Here is a 15,161-nt window from a genome sequence, read left to right on the forward strand (position 1 = left end):
TTCACTAAATTCTTTACTGTAGATTTGATCCTTTTCCTAAATTTGGTAAATTTTCTTTTTCTTTCTTTTTTTTTTTTTTGGTACTATCAGCAATGCACTATTTATCCTCTCAAACTGGCCTCCAATGACGTTAATGTAGACCTTATGTTACCATCCCAGAGATCCCTAAGGCTCTATATTTTTTTGTCCAGCCTATTTTCTTTGTGCCATTCAGATGGGATAATTTTTAAATTTTCACTTGTGTTTTTCAGTTCTAACTTTTCCATTTGTTTCTTCTTTGTATTTTCTATTTATTTGCTGAGGTCATCTTTTTTTTTTTTTTTTTTTTACAGAGAATTCCTATTTTTCCACTTATTTCACGCATGTTCACAATTGCTCATTGAAGAATTTTTATCACGGCCACTTTAAAATTCTTGCCAAATAACACATCTCTGTCATTTTAGTGTTGGCATCTACTGTCTTCTTTCATTCATTTTGAGATATTCTGGCCCTTGGTATGATGAGTAATGTTCAATTGTATCCTGGATATTTTGGGAATTATGTGATGAGACTCTGTATCTTCTCAAATATTCTGTTTTACATGGGTTTCTCTCACCATCCTGGAAAGTGAAAGGGCAGCACTGCCTTGTTACTTCCCAGTATAGACAGAGTCTAGGCTTCCCACTTGGTCTTTGATAGCAGTTGTGGGGGTTGGAGGCCACATTTTTTTGTGATATTTGGCTGGATTCAAGTATTATTGTCCTAAAAGATTTCTGTGTTCCCTAGTACTTTGGCAAGAGCAAGCAGACTTAGGTTGTGTTTTTTGTTTTAGATTTTTTTATTTGTATGTTTATCTGTGTCTTTTGGTGTTTCCAGGTTGCTGGCTTCTTCAGCTCCAGTTCTGGGATAAATGCAGCAAAAACCCAGAAAACTCATCAGGGTGCCATTTCTTGATCCCCAAGTTCCCTTAAACTATGGGCTTTGGTTGATAATGATAATGATAATGTTAGTTCATCGGTTATAATAAACATATCACACTGAAGACAGATGTTGGCTGTGAAAGAGTTTGTGGGGATGGAGGAAATAAGTAGAAAATCTGTACTTTCTGTTCAATTTTTCTGTGAACCTAAAGCTTCACTAAAAAAAGGTGTATATATAAATGCCCTTGGATTTTGAGAAGAGTTATAATAAACAGCCATATGTGCTTTCCTCTGTTTTTATCTTAAGCTGTTAAATAAGCTTTTATGCAACATGTTGTGCAATGCTTAATCAAAGATGCTTCTTAGAGCTGAGGGCTCAGAAAAAGTGGTACCTATCCTGATGGTTTGATTCCTCTTAGGAAACAAAAGATACAAAAGTCATTATATTTTCCCCTTTGACTTAAGAAGATTTGTTTTCAACAGATCAAACTTTCTCATCATGGATCTCTTGATATGATCCCTCTCACCCCAACACCTTTTCATAAGACTTGTAGAAGAGGTGTCAAGGGATGGCACCAATGCAGTGAGGAGCAGCACAGGGAAGGTATAACTCTCCTGAACAGCTTAGTTGCAACTCTCAATATTAGAGCTGTCTTGGACAATTTGTCCCTTGCAGTGTGTAATCTTTTTAAAAACCTTGTATAATGACTATTATTATTATTACTATTATTTCAATCTGTTAACTGAACTCAGGAAGGCTTTAAACATTGACAAGAATAAAGTAATCATTAAGTGATGGAGCCACTTGCAAAATCTATGCACTTCCCATTGCACTATATTCATCTGATATTTTATATTGTTTGTTGTCAGTTCAGAATTTGAAGAATTATATAAGGAAGAAAACACGTAAGACAAATTACCATTGTCTCAGTCCCTATTTTCACTAATTATTTCCATTTCTTAAATTGTTCTTATATATTTGTATCAAAAGCATTCTTTTAGAATTATCTGTTACAAAATAAATAATTTGTGGTCTTCCATTTTTTTTTGAGACAGATTCTTGGTAAGTTTCTCACACTGGAGTGCAGTGGCACAATCACAGCTCACCACAACCTTTTGCTCCTGGGCTCAAACAATACTCCTGCCTTGGCCTCCTGAGTAACAGGCATGTGCCACCATGATCAGATAATTTAAAAAAAAAAAATTTTTAGAGGCAGGGTCTCACTATGTTGCCTAAGCTGGCCTCAAACTCCTGGCCTCAACAGATTCCCCCCACCTCAGCCTCCAAAAATGCTGGGGTTACAAGTGGCCCATGCCCAGCCAATTTTCCATTTTTAATGCAGTAACACAATTTTCTATGAAGTAAAAATAATTCAATCATCCTTCTATCTCTAAGGACAATAATTCCTACTTTACCTACAGGACTAGAAGAACATTCAGAGTTTATAAATTTGTAAAAATTCATTTTTTGGTCGTGGTGGTAGAAGTGGAAAATAGATGCACTTGGCATACCTAACAAATGAATTAACCATAACAGAAGTAAATGCATTCTATCTCTCACTGTTGCTAGCTGACAGTAGCAGTGTTAATTCCATCAGAAACTGCCTACCACATATTAATGTTTTGTATGTCATTGGTTCTGAAAATAAATTAACATACCCCATCCAGCAGCTGGTTGAACTTTTAATAAATATTTACTCACAGTAAGACTTACATTGGCTACAGGGTGGTTTTATAGTCAAATATTTTATCTTTGTAATATTCAAATAATTCAGATCTAGTTAGAACCAATAGCATTCCACAGCATTTGAAATCATATATAAGCTGATTATATCATCAACAGCATTCACCTTCATAAAGTAACCAAAAGTGCCTCAGTTATGCTCCTTAAAATAGTATTAATATATCATTTAATGATCATTAGGTATGTTTTTGTATGTATTGCACTCTTTATCCAATATCTTACCTCTGTTCTTAATTCATAGATCATTCTATCCTTGCTGTTTTGAGATTTAGATTCTTTCTTTATATCTCCTGATATTTCTTCCATTTCATTTTCATGTTGATTGTGAAGAATGTCAAACTGAAAAAAAAAAGTTAAAATTATAATCACTTGATCCCACAAAGGCTCATTCCAGGAAAATTTACATTAATCTTCCAGTTTGCTTTAGGTCTTCTTTCTTTTTTTTTTCCCCATGTGGATTCTGGCAGGTTTTGTTGCTGATGTGGTAGTTATTGTGGTTGAACCATTTATTCTTACACTTGTAGTTTAAAAATCCTAAGTTGTTAGAAAAGAAAATCAGCAAATCTCTGTAAATCCCAATTCAGCAAATGAAAAATGGGCAAAACTCAGTTACCTCCACACACTCCTAAACAATTAACCAATTGGCTTCTAAACTAATTCAATTAATCTTGATCTTTTAGTCCAGAATATTAAATATTAGTACCTCAGTATTCCTTGTAGTCCTACTTATGTCAATTTTCTGTGAAGTATAAATAGTATATTGATTATAATAAAGACAAACTTGAGAAGTGTAAAAAAAAAAGTACATATATAATGCTTGGGTTGGTGAAATATAGAACATCTATAAAAGTTACCAATAAATTGCCATAGGAAAATACTGAAGAAAAATATGGGAAAGTGAGAAAAATCCTATAAATTCAAATTATTTCCCTATAGTTGTTCTTACAATTAGAAGTTTTCATCAGAGCCATGAAATTTGATAAATATATAAAATGTGTAGTTGCACATACATATGCTATTTTGCTTTAATAACATATATTTTTTTCTAAACTAGATAGGTAAATGTTGCTGTCATTCATATTATATAATTTGTATGTAATCCTATGATAAATTAGAATATAATTTATTTTTTATTACACCAATTTAAATATAAAAAATAACACTATTCAAAACATTGCTATTATGAATAGTAATATTAAGCATGTATTAGTCTTCAGGAACTGAACTTGATATATATTGCCTTAGTTAGTGCTAGCAGTAATCCTATGGGTTAGGTTTTATCATTATTATACTTACTATACAGAAAAGTGAATCATATTTTTAAAAGGCTTAAGCAATTTTCCCAAATTCACAAAGATAACTGGAGGAAGCAAATTTTACACATGTTCCTACCAAATTAATTACCTGAGTGCTAAACCAATATTGCATCTATAAAGCTAAAGGCCATTGAAATAACTCTCTGAAAGGCAGTAAGCTGATAGATAATAGAAGACACATATAGAAAATGCCATAGCCCAAACATACTAGAAATGGACTACAGTGGGGGTAGGAGCTGATTTCCCAACTAAGAGGCCCCATGCTCAGAGTGGGCAACATGGAGAGAGCACAGGGAAAACAAGACTAAGAACAAAAGGTAATACCACAGACGTCTTCAAAAGTCTACACCTGTTCAACTCATTATCACATAAGTTAAATAGAGACAGCATGGTGTTAATCCCTGGCTAAAATATTTTACAAAGTCACTTTGCTAAAGAAAATAGTGAATTGAAAGAGTGAAACGAAAGCACTTGGTTTTGGTCTGGGTTCAGCAAAAGAAAATCCAATTTATTCTGGTGATTGAATGCCCCTATCTTCACTTCTGAAATCATGGTCAGCAATCTGTAGGGAAATCAATCAGTCCATAAACCCTGCCATTGTCAACAGAATTTTCCATGCACCATACCACTCAAAAGGGACAGGAGGCAATAAAGCAAACAACAAAAGAAATCCACCCCAAACACCTAAAATAATTCCATTTTCATTCATCGCTGTGAGTGGAAAATTCAAGGATCTCTGGACATATGAGAAATCTGAGAGCATGAAAAGAAAAAAAAAGAGTACTGGTTAAGGCCAAGATTAACAGACAGAATGTCTGCTAGGGAAAAGAAAAAGAACAGAAAAAAAAGGGTACAATGTAAGATATGAAAAAGAATATTTAAAAAACTACCATAATTACTATCTTCAGGAAAAAATGAAAATATATTGCACCCACAAATTAAGGACAGAGAAATTCCAAAATTTCAAAGAATATGAAAGGATAGTTCTCTAGAAAATTTAAAAAATTCGTTTTTAGAAAAATTAACTAGAAAAGTTGGCAGGTAGAATTGAATGTTGAAGTGTTCTGAAGTGTAATCCTGTACCTGTTCTCTTCATGCATTCACTCCCTTGAACACCTCACATATACCCATGGCATTGCACACTGATCAAAATGCTGACAATTTTTCAAAGTCTGTCTCCAGCCTGTAGTTCTCTGAACTTCAGATGTGCACGTCCAGCTTCCTACTTATCACCTCTGTGGGCATCCCAAACTCAGCACATTGGAAAGCCAAATTCAGAACTTCTCCTGCAAACCTGTTTCTCCATTAGTCTCTGTCATCTCGATAATTATGAACTCCATCCTTCCCCCAAATATTGGCTATGTTAATTCATTTATTTCTCTCACATGACACATACACAGTAAAAACAAATCAATTCAGCTTGCCCTCCACAATATGTGATAAAACCAACTACCTCTCTTTACTTCTACCACTATTATCCTAATCAAAACACACCACGATTTCTCACTTCAGATATTTTAATAGCCTCTATCCTCTTTGTTTCTACACATGGCCCTGCACTCTCTTCTCAAAACAGCAACAAAAAAAGCTTCTTAGAGAACAATTCAGATCATGTAACTCTGCTCAAATCCCTTCAGTAGCTTCCTAATGCATTCAGGGTATAAGTCAAAATCCTTAGTATTCACTTGGTTGGTCCCATAACCCTCCAGCCCTCAACTCCTACTCCTGGCCCTAATTCTCCCCCAACGTCTCTGGCCTCTCAGTTTGTTGTACACTATAGGTGTGAAAGAGTTAAAAAGAAATTAAAAATAATAAATGAAATATTGTATAGCTAAAGCAATTAAAACAACATACCTGGGAAAACTGATTAACGGATAAATGAAACAATTATGCTTTCTCCTTAAAAAAATTGAGTTACTTTGATCATTTTAAAATTGTATTTTGGACTCAACCTTAATTTTGCCACTTGCATTTCAGTTTAGAATAATGGAGTTGTAATGAAAATCTATTTAGCAGCTGAAAAGTTGAAAGCAGTGGGCTTATGGATGCTCAAGATGACTAATTTAGCAAAATTATGAATGTCATTCACAAATGATATATCACATTAGTTGAGTTGAAAGTGACAGAAATAGGAGGTACCTGATGAAGTGAATGAGTCAGCATTAGAAAGCATTTCCAAGTTCACGTCCTTTTATTTAATATTTATTTCATATATTCTCTCATAAGGCTTTTTTTCCTGAGATTGCACCGTAATATAATTCCAAAACTACTCTTTAAAAAGCCTCTTTTCATATTGCAGTATTTATGAAAAGTCAAACCAGGCAACTTGCCAAATCTTTGACTTCAGAAATATCTGCCATACTTTGCTTCTGGAAAATTATCAACATTATGTATAAATGTGCATTCTACATTCAGATAACCACAAATGAAAAATCTGAAGGTTATATCTAAGAAAAAAAGATATTGGGTAACATATAAATAAAAATATTTTCTTATTTATTCAGACGTGGTAGGAAAAGAAATAACAACTACCAAAGGGCACAAAAATATAATCTAATATACCCTGTTATTTTCATTTGGCCTCATATTTCATCCTTCAAAATGATCTAAAAAGATTAAGTAGTTAATACTGACGACAAAGTTCTGTTCTTTGTGAAATAATGTGTTGAATATTTATGCCAGTGTTATTAACAATGCAGCATAATTCAATCTTCTCTGAACACCAAACCCACCTTTCTCCCATAATTCTCACAAATGATCTTACAGCTTCCTTCATAGAAAACTAAAAGCTTTACATAGCAAAGACCTCTAACTTCCCATAACAAAACATACAATTTTGCATGCATGTATACAAATCTTTTTTTTCCTTATGTTAAATTATTTAAAAATGTCTTCTAGAGTCAAAGTCTAATCACTTCACTTGTGCTCAGGATTTCATACTTTTGGGACACTTGGCAAACTCATAAGAATTGCTCCTCCCCTGTATCTTCAAGTTTTCTTGGTTTCTCTTCTATTATCATTTGATTGCTCAATGCTTTCCATTTAGGTTGGGGACGAGGGAGTGTGAGAAATCAGGTGTAGAAGATATTCTTTTTTTTCCTGTCTTTGAGTTTCCATTCCAGCCTTTTGTTTCCCGTTACCATCAAGTGCCTTGAAAGAGTTGCTGCATTTGCCTTTTTCATACTCCCCTCTCATTCACTTCTCCACTGGCTCCTGCTACCACCATTCCCAAGACTTTCCAATACACAATATCCAGCTCTGCTCTTGCTTGGATCCTTGGCAGAATTCTACATATTATAGTTGACAATGCCCTTGTTCAAAGACTGTTTTCTTGGGGCTTATGCAAAGAAACGTTTCCTGGCTCCCTTCCTTCTCAGATTTCTGTGCAGGTTCCCTGTCTCTACCTACCTTGCCTGGTGCCAATCCTCAATGCCCAACCCAGGGTCATCCCCTTCACTCCCACAGCTTCAGCCACCATCTCTCTGCTCATTGTTCAAATCTGTTTTCTACACGTACAAATCCAAAATCCTACCAAACATTTCCACCTCAACCTCAACACATTCAGAACTGAATCCATTGTGTTTCTCCCCCCTTTTTATTTTTATTTATTTATTTATTTTTTTTGCTGATGTGTCCTCTTGGTCAATGGTGCCTGACTGATATTGTCAGCAATCTGTAATTTCACTTTCTCTGTCACTTCCTTTGCATTTGCAACACTCAATTAATCACCAAGCATTGCCATTTGTTTCACTTGCATATTTCTCAACTCTTCACATCTCTCCTCCCTAATCAAGTTTAGGACACCCAACTATTTCCTTCTGGATTAGCATGACAGATTCATAACAGTTTCCTCCTCACCCTCACTCCCCTACTCAATCTGTTCTTCACACTTAAGTTTGAGTCAGATTTTGAAATTGTCATCAAATTGACCCTGGTCAGTGCATTTCAATGGCTCCCCCCATTGCCCACACATTTTAAATTTGGCTTTTGGTATAAGTATTGAATATCAATTAGTTCAGGGTATAAGACTAAGTGTTTTAACAGTGAGGTTCTGGGAACAATATCACATTTTTATGAAAAGTGAAGATGTAAAAAGGAAATGTGCCCAAATAGAAGGACACTCAAATGCAGTGGGCCCAGGGATATCCAACAGTAAAGTTAATTTCAAATAATTTGAATTAATTATAAATGCACAGAAATCTTCAAATAGAGAAGTCACAGAGAAGCATTTCATGATTTAGATCATTGCTTCAAAATCTTTGGCAAAAATCCTTCAAAGTAGATTTTACCTAATTCCCTCCCTTAACCTTAAAAAACATTAGGAAAGACACTAAAAAATGCTTAGCTTTGATAGATGAAAATTTTATTGTATCCCTCAGATCAAAAAATAAGGACACCAAATAACTTATCTCAAAAGTCTTTAAACTCTTTTGCTTTCTTACTGATTATGCTTTGCATTTTTAAAATTTCTCTTAAAATAGTTTATTTAGATTCAAAAATGAAATTTCTAGTGAATTTCAAATCTTGACATTTTAAATAAAATGGTTCTATTATGCTTAACTTATAAGCAATGATATATAAAAACCATAGAAATTTGATATTCACTATCTATTTTAAACATCTATATTGTTATTTATATTTCTCCAATTTTTATTTCTATTCCCTTGCCTCCAAATTATCATACTCTTAACATGTAAAATGTTTATACTTGAAAATATTTCACTCTATAATATGCAATAAAAATGTGTATATAAAATATGTATTTACATATTACGGCTATAAGTTTCCAAATGTTTAAAAATTTTCTTTTGAATTGAATTATCTTTGTAATTCCTGTGGGTACAAAGATGTTTAAAAACAAGACAATAATATAAACTAATCGTTTACTGGAAATTCATCTCTTAATGACATGGATAAATGGATTTTCTGCAATTAATTTGTGTGTCCCTGGATGAAATTACATATTGATAGAAGGAGATAAGAATTATCAATTTCATTTTTCTCTTTAATGTAGGCATCAAGAAAATTGATCACATATGTTAGAAATGGAAGATGTTTTGTTACAACAGAGTCATCATGTTTCCATAAATATTCTTCTAAATATATGTCAAAGCCACATTTTGATCTAATATCAAAATTTATTTTTTATTATCTATAAACTGGTAGGTCCTACTCTAATATTATTATGAAAAGGAAAATTAGAAACAACCTGAAATGCCAAAGATTTTGTGACCCATTGATTAGTTTCTTTCTCAACACCAATATTTCAAAATATTTCTTTGTTTGATGTTCCCAAATATTTACCACTCTGGCAAAATGCTTCAAAATAATACTGGGAATAGGAGTTGGGTATGCCCTTCATTTGAAAAGTAGATGGAAGGTAATATGGGAAAGTAGAACTTGTTTGCAAAGCACTTTCTTAGGCAGATTAATTTATGAAAGACCATATGTGGAAGTTGGGGATCTGGGATTGAAAGTCATGTAACTATTCCTACGGGGAATTGTGTGAAGATGGCAGCAGTATGGTGGTGGCAATTATTTTAATGTCTGCAAATCTCTTCACAAAAACAGGTAGAGCAATGAGGTTAATAAAATAAAAAACCTACAGATGCCCACAACAAAGTTAAGTGAAAAGTTTGCCCTAGGAACCCTAAGATACGAGTAGGTTAAGATAATCCACTGATACTTCCAGAATTTCAGGTTATCAGCATCTGTTTGAGAAAATTAAAAGGAAGGAACAGGACCTGACAGCATGAGAACTGTGACATTGGCAATAGACATTCCCTGGCAAGTGTATCAGGCCAGTGTGAATACAGCAGATGAAACCAGGAGAGTTTACACATTCTGATCTGTGAGTGAATGCAAGAGGCCCATGTAGTAAATTCTGAAGAACTAGAATAGTTTGAATCTGATACACTCTCAAAAACAAAGAAAAAAGAAAAAAGAAAAACAAATCTTTCAAAAGCACACCTTACACCAAGAGGAAAATGCTGAGGTTAGAACCCATATGGAGAGGAACAGTGGCAATACAGGCAGAGAAAGGAAATAATCCACACAAAAGTAGGGTATGGAACAGAGCAGGCATTTTTTTTTTTTTTTTTTTTGTTGAGACAGAGTCTCACTTTGTTGCCCAGGCTAGAGTGAGTGCCGTGGCGTCAGCTTAGCTCACAGCAACCTCAGACTCCTCGGCTTAAGCGATCCTACTGCCTCAGCCTCCCGAGGAGCTGGGACTACAGGCATGCGCCACCATGCCCGGCTAATTTTTTCTGTATATATTTTTAGTTGTCCGTATAATTTCTTTCTATTTTTAGTAGAGACGGGGTCTCGCTCTTGCTCAGGCTGGTCTCGAACTCCTGACCTTGAGCGATCCACCCGCCTCGGCCTCCCAGAGTGCTAGGATTACAGGCGTGAGCCACCGCGCCCGGCCAGAGCAGGCATTTTAGGAAGAACCAACGCCATAATTTTGGACATTTTATAAAATACTAAGAACAGTAAGCTCCAGAGCAGTGAAGCTAGAAAAATGGTTCTTGATTCAATCTCTTCTTACAAGTACACAAATAATTAAATTCATGCAATAACAGAAAAGGATCATTGTCGAATCGTATATGATGTTATTATAACACAAAAGGATAAAGAATAATTTTTTAATAGACAGCGAAACTATGCTATAGAGATAATGAAACATTCTGGAAATATAAGCCCACTACAGAAAAAGAAAAATAAGAACCAAATTTTTCAATATGAACTAAACAAAATTAATAAAATAATAAGTATTATAAAAGCAACAAAACCAAGAATTAGAAAACTGTAATAGTTCTCAGGAAAGACTTAGAAATAAAAGAAAAATCATTTCACTTCAAGTCAGGTTTTATTTTCATGAAAAATGAAAAAGTAGGCAACAGTAGGATATCAATCTAAATATGTTAACTGAGCTGAATTTCCATGAAAATCTTAGGGTGGTTCTCTCTGGGTGACCTTTCTTGTTTTCCTCTTTGTACTTTTCTGTCTCCCCTGTGTTAAAAAGAGAATAAAAAGACAAAGAAAAAAAAAAAACAAGAAAAAAGAAAAATTGTTTCTGAATAGCTAGAAGGAACACAAGAGCAAATTAATGCAACAGATAATGCCTTGAGCAAAGGTAAAAACAAATAAAATGTTAAAAACCCAAAATAATGAAGATAAAAGATGAAAAATGATTTCAGAAACTGTGACAGAAGAGAGAAGCAAAGAGAATTCAACATATTTATAATGTTCCCCAGTTTTTCCCACTGAAATGGCCTTAGAAATAATGACCATCTCAGTAGCAATGCACATATTTATGTACAGATTGTGGTCTTGAGCTATTTCTCATTAAAAGAACACCGTACACTAAAATGGCTTATTTCAAGTCTAAAATAGTAAATCCTAGTATATCATGAAGTAGGGAAACCATAAAAGATTACTAAGGTTGTGTCAATTGTACTCAGCAGACAACATAAAGAGGTTTCTGCTCTCTAAATATGGTAACTTTGAATATTAGTAAGTATAATAACTGTAATGGATTGAAACATATCCAATAGGTTTAAATTCATGTATTCATATAATAATTATAATAAAGAAAAAATATATCAAAATTGAATAATGTTGGGAAATGGTAGTGATCCAATTCATTATTTTATTAATTGGTAAAAAAAAGAGGGGACTCTATCATGTGTCCTGACTTACCTTAATGAATGAAATATTATATGAGATGAATTTCTCTTTATTTATTTCAATATTCCAACTAATATGCAGGTATAAATGAATTGGAATATCACAGTTTTGCAGCTCCTAATTAATCTATAGTTCTAGGCAACGAGTATCAGTCTGCTAATACCACAAAGAGAAATAATCATATATCATGTACTTCTAGTGGAAAAACACACTGACATCTAGAGGAAAGTCTGGAAATTGAATCAAACCAAGTTCCTTAAATCCAACTCCCATTGTCTAGGAAACACAGAGGACAGAATAAGATATGGAACTGTACTACAGTATAGGAAGCAATCTATACAGTCCAAAGAAACTACAGGATAAATGACCTGGTTTCTTCAATAAATAAATTATAAAAAGAAAAAAAGAAGAAGAAAGAGCTATGAAGGAAAACCCATATATTAAAACACACTTTAAAAAGATACGTACAATCAATATGTCTGAACTTTTATTTGATTTCTGATTCAAATAAATAAATTGTGATAAACATCACAATATTACTAGAAAACTAGAAATTTGAACCCGGAATATTAGATTTTATAACTTATTTTTTAATTCTTTAAGTTTAAAATGTTCTTATATTAAACAATAGAGTCCTTATATTTTGAGGTGTATGCAGAAATGCTTCCAGACAGAACACATGAGGTACAAATGTGGATGGCGATGCTATGAATGGAAACGATTAGCCATAAGATGATAATCATTAAATTTGGCTGATAGAGACACTGGGGCTCATTATAGTTCTTTCTATGTTTGTGTATGGATAAGATTTCCCATAATAAAAAAGTTATAAAAATAATAATCGCCCTGCTTATAAACTCCATGGCCTATCTCTGCATGAGCATACTTGAAGAGTTGCCCAGTGTGAAGATTTCTGATTTATCTTAAAGCATAAGATCTATTAATCTACAGCCTTTTTTTTCTGTTAGCAATTCACTAGCAGAACCTGTCATCTATTAAATACATTATTACTGTTTGACATAGAACTATGTAATATACATGTAATAAGATGCTGACTTTTTCCTTCTATATATGGTTATGGAGTGTAGATAAATATGGATGCTACTTCATCCAATAGTTGAACTACCAAATCATATATTAAACATAAAAATATAAAAAATAATACATCTCTATTGTGTCCATTAGAAATTATTCCAATGGTCATTTTGAATAAGTGCTGCCACTTTGTAATACTAACTGACTCAATTGTGTTAAAGTGAAGTTTCAGTACTTGTTTCAATAATCCAAGGTTGTACGTTTTAGCTGATAGCTGATTTTTGTTCCCAGCATCACTGAAAGGCCAGGGAAAAACCAATTTGAATCCAAAAGAATTATTTATTATTCTCAACAGCTTTATCCACAAGGTTATAAAGGGTATCATATGGTCAATAGAGAATTAATCATAACTTGAAGGGAACTTTGATCTGAGAAATTCAATTTATATTTTATCAAGAAGTTATCTAGCATACATATCAGATAAAATAAAATAACGGAATACAATAGGATGTCATTCTTTATGTCATTGTTTATCAATCTAGATAGTATATATTTTGGAGAGAGATAATTATACAAACTTGTTCAATCAGTTAGAAGTTATTTTGTTAAATTATTGACAAACATCAATCTTTCAAAAGTCAATCACATTCTTTCATTCTATTTTTAATCTGGAAATATAGCCGTTTTCCCCTTAAATAATGAGTTATTCATTTATAACTTCAGCTACTAAGTCACAACAAATAAATTTTATTTCTTAGTCACAGGCTTCAAACAAAATTTCTAGTATTTTGATAATAGAATAACAACAGAGTGGTCCAAAGGATGCTTACTTGAAAAGAATCAAGACTTCTGTTTTCTAGATGTGGTCCTGATGATTCTGTTGTATGTACTTGAACAAGTCAGAAGTTCTAGGCCCCAAGTTTACTTTATTTTCCATTGAAGGAAAATGGATGAGATTTTATTCCAAGTAACTTTCCAAAGTACTATGAATGTGAGAAATTAAAATTGTCTTTTGATAAATTAGGAATAGAAAGAATGATTAACAGTTTAGAAACCATGTAAAAAATAAAATGTCACACAAAAGGAGGTAATGAAATTTGTTCCCCAATTCAGAAAAAAGAAAATGTTTTAATAAAAAATAACATTATTATTTCAAAAGAAGTTATCATAACTAACCAAAACTTTCACAAAAACATTATTTGTAAAATATTAATATATTCTATATAAAAGGTAACTTTTTTAAAAGTCATATTTAAAGGAAAACAAGATGGAAAACCTTACTTCTAATATATGATCAAAATGATACTGGCTGCTAGCCAAGGTGAAGTGACAGGGGCCAAATTTGCCAACTTGAAACAGCTAGAAACAAGGACAAACTATAGGAAACAATTGTAAAGACACTGAATATCAGGCAATCTTTGAGAAATGGGACACGAATAAAAATAGACTTAAAATTGATCAGCTCACTGCCTGGAAGTTTTTAGCCCACAAAACAGGGAGGAGGAGGCAAGGTGGTCTCCCAGAAGGGATGGGGCTGGGAGTCCAAGGGGACTGAGGCTCAGAGTTTGCAAGGAAGAGTCCATCTGAGAGAGAACCTGGAGGGCTGCAGAGTACACAGCAGGGTGGTGATGAGAGCATAGTTATAAGAGAAATAACATCCAAAAGGATTAAAAGAAACAATCTCCAGGATTCACACAAGGCCAGTAGCAATCATCCCTATTCCCCACAGCCAGAGTGGAAAACTTCATAATTCACAGTCCATTAGGTAAAGTATTCCATCCAAATGGGTTTGTCTTAGTACTCAGTAGGTAAAATAGCCCTAGACTAAATGCTACTCTGGTCTCATCTAATACTTAAAAGCTTCAAGATACAAAGGATATGTTTCCAAGTAACAGAATTAAGTCTCAGAATGAAGCTGAGGGATAATTACGGAAATATGAAAATATTCAGCACCCAAGAAGGTAAAATTCATAATGACAGGAATTTAATCAAAAATCACGTCATGCAAACAAATAGGAAAATATGACTCATAGTGAGGAGAAAAGTCAATTTAAACTGTCACAGAAATAACACTGATGATAAAATTAGTGCTGCAGCCCTGCAGAGGGCCTTAAAGTTCTCCTTAGCTTGAAGAAACTGAGAACAGGTTTATTTGAGACCACAGGCCCTCACTTCCCTTTTCTTGAAGCATTTGCTTTTTAAAACAAATAAATGAATAAATCTTTTAATTGAAAATTCTTTTTGTTCCCCTTTAAAGAGTATTTTTTCCCAGCCTCTTGCCAACTTTATAACTCAGAAACATCTTTCCCAAAGACCTGAAAATTATCTCCTTAAAATTTAAACATTAAAGAGATAGTGACTCTAATTCCTCCTCCTCTCTGTGGCAAACTAGGAGCCTAACTTCACGGGCACCAATTAGCAAAGACAGATGGCCTAATCACAGGGCATAACATTTGAAAATTTAGGTATGTTTCCAGG

At 33.5% G+C, this 15,161-nt stretch overlaps 1 protein-coding gene across 1 annotated transcript in view; it reads right to left on the minus strand.

Annotated features, from left to right (window-relative positions):
• CCDC102B (coiled-coil domain containing 102B) overlaps window positions 1–15,161 on the minus strand; it is a 168,055-nt gene that overhangs the window by 129,587 nt on the left and 23,307 nt on the right. Inside the window, exon 4 of the mRNA XM_069468615.1 lies at window positions 2,866–2,982. Coding sequence (XP_069324716.1) covers window positions 2,866–2,982 — 117 coding nt within the window. The remainder of the gene's footprint in view (window positions 1–2,865; window positions 2,983–15,161) is intronic.

This window comes from Eulemur rufifrons, chromosome 5 (genome assembly GCF_041146395.1).
Source record: "Eulemur rufifrons isolate Redbay chromosome 5, OSU_ERuf_1, whole genome shotgun sequence".
NCBI classification, from domain to species: domain Eukaryota; kingdom Metazoa; phylum Chordata; class Mammalia; order Primates; family Lemuridae; genus Eulemur; species Eulemur rufifrons.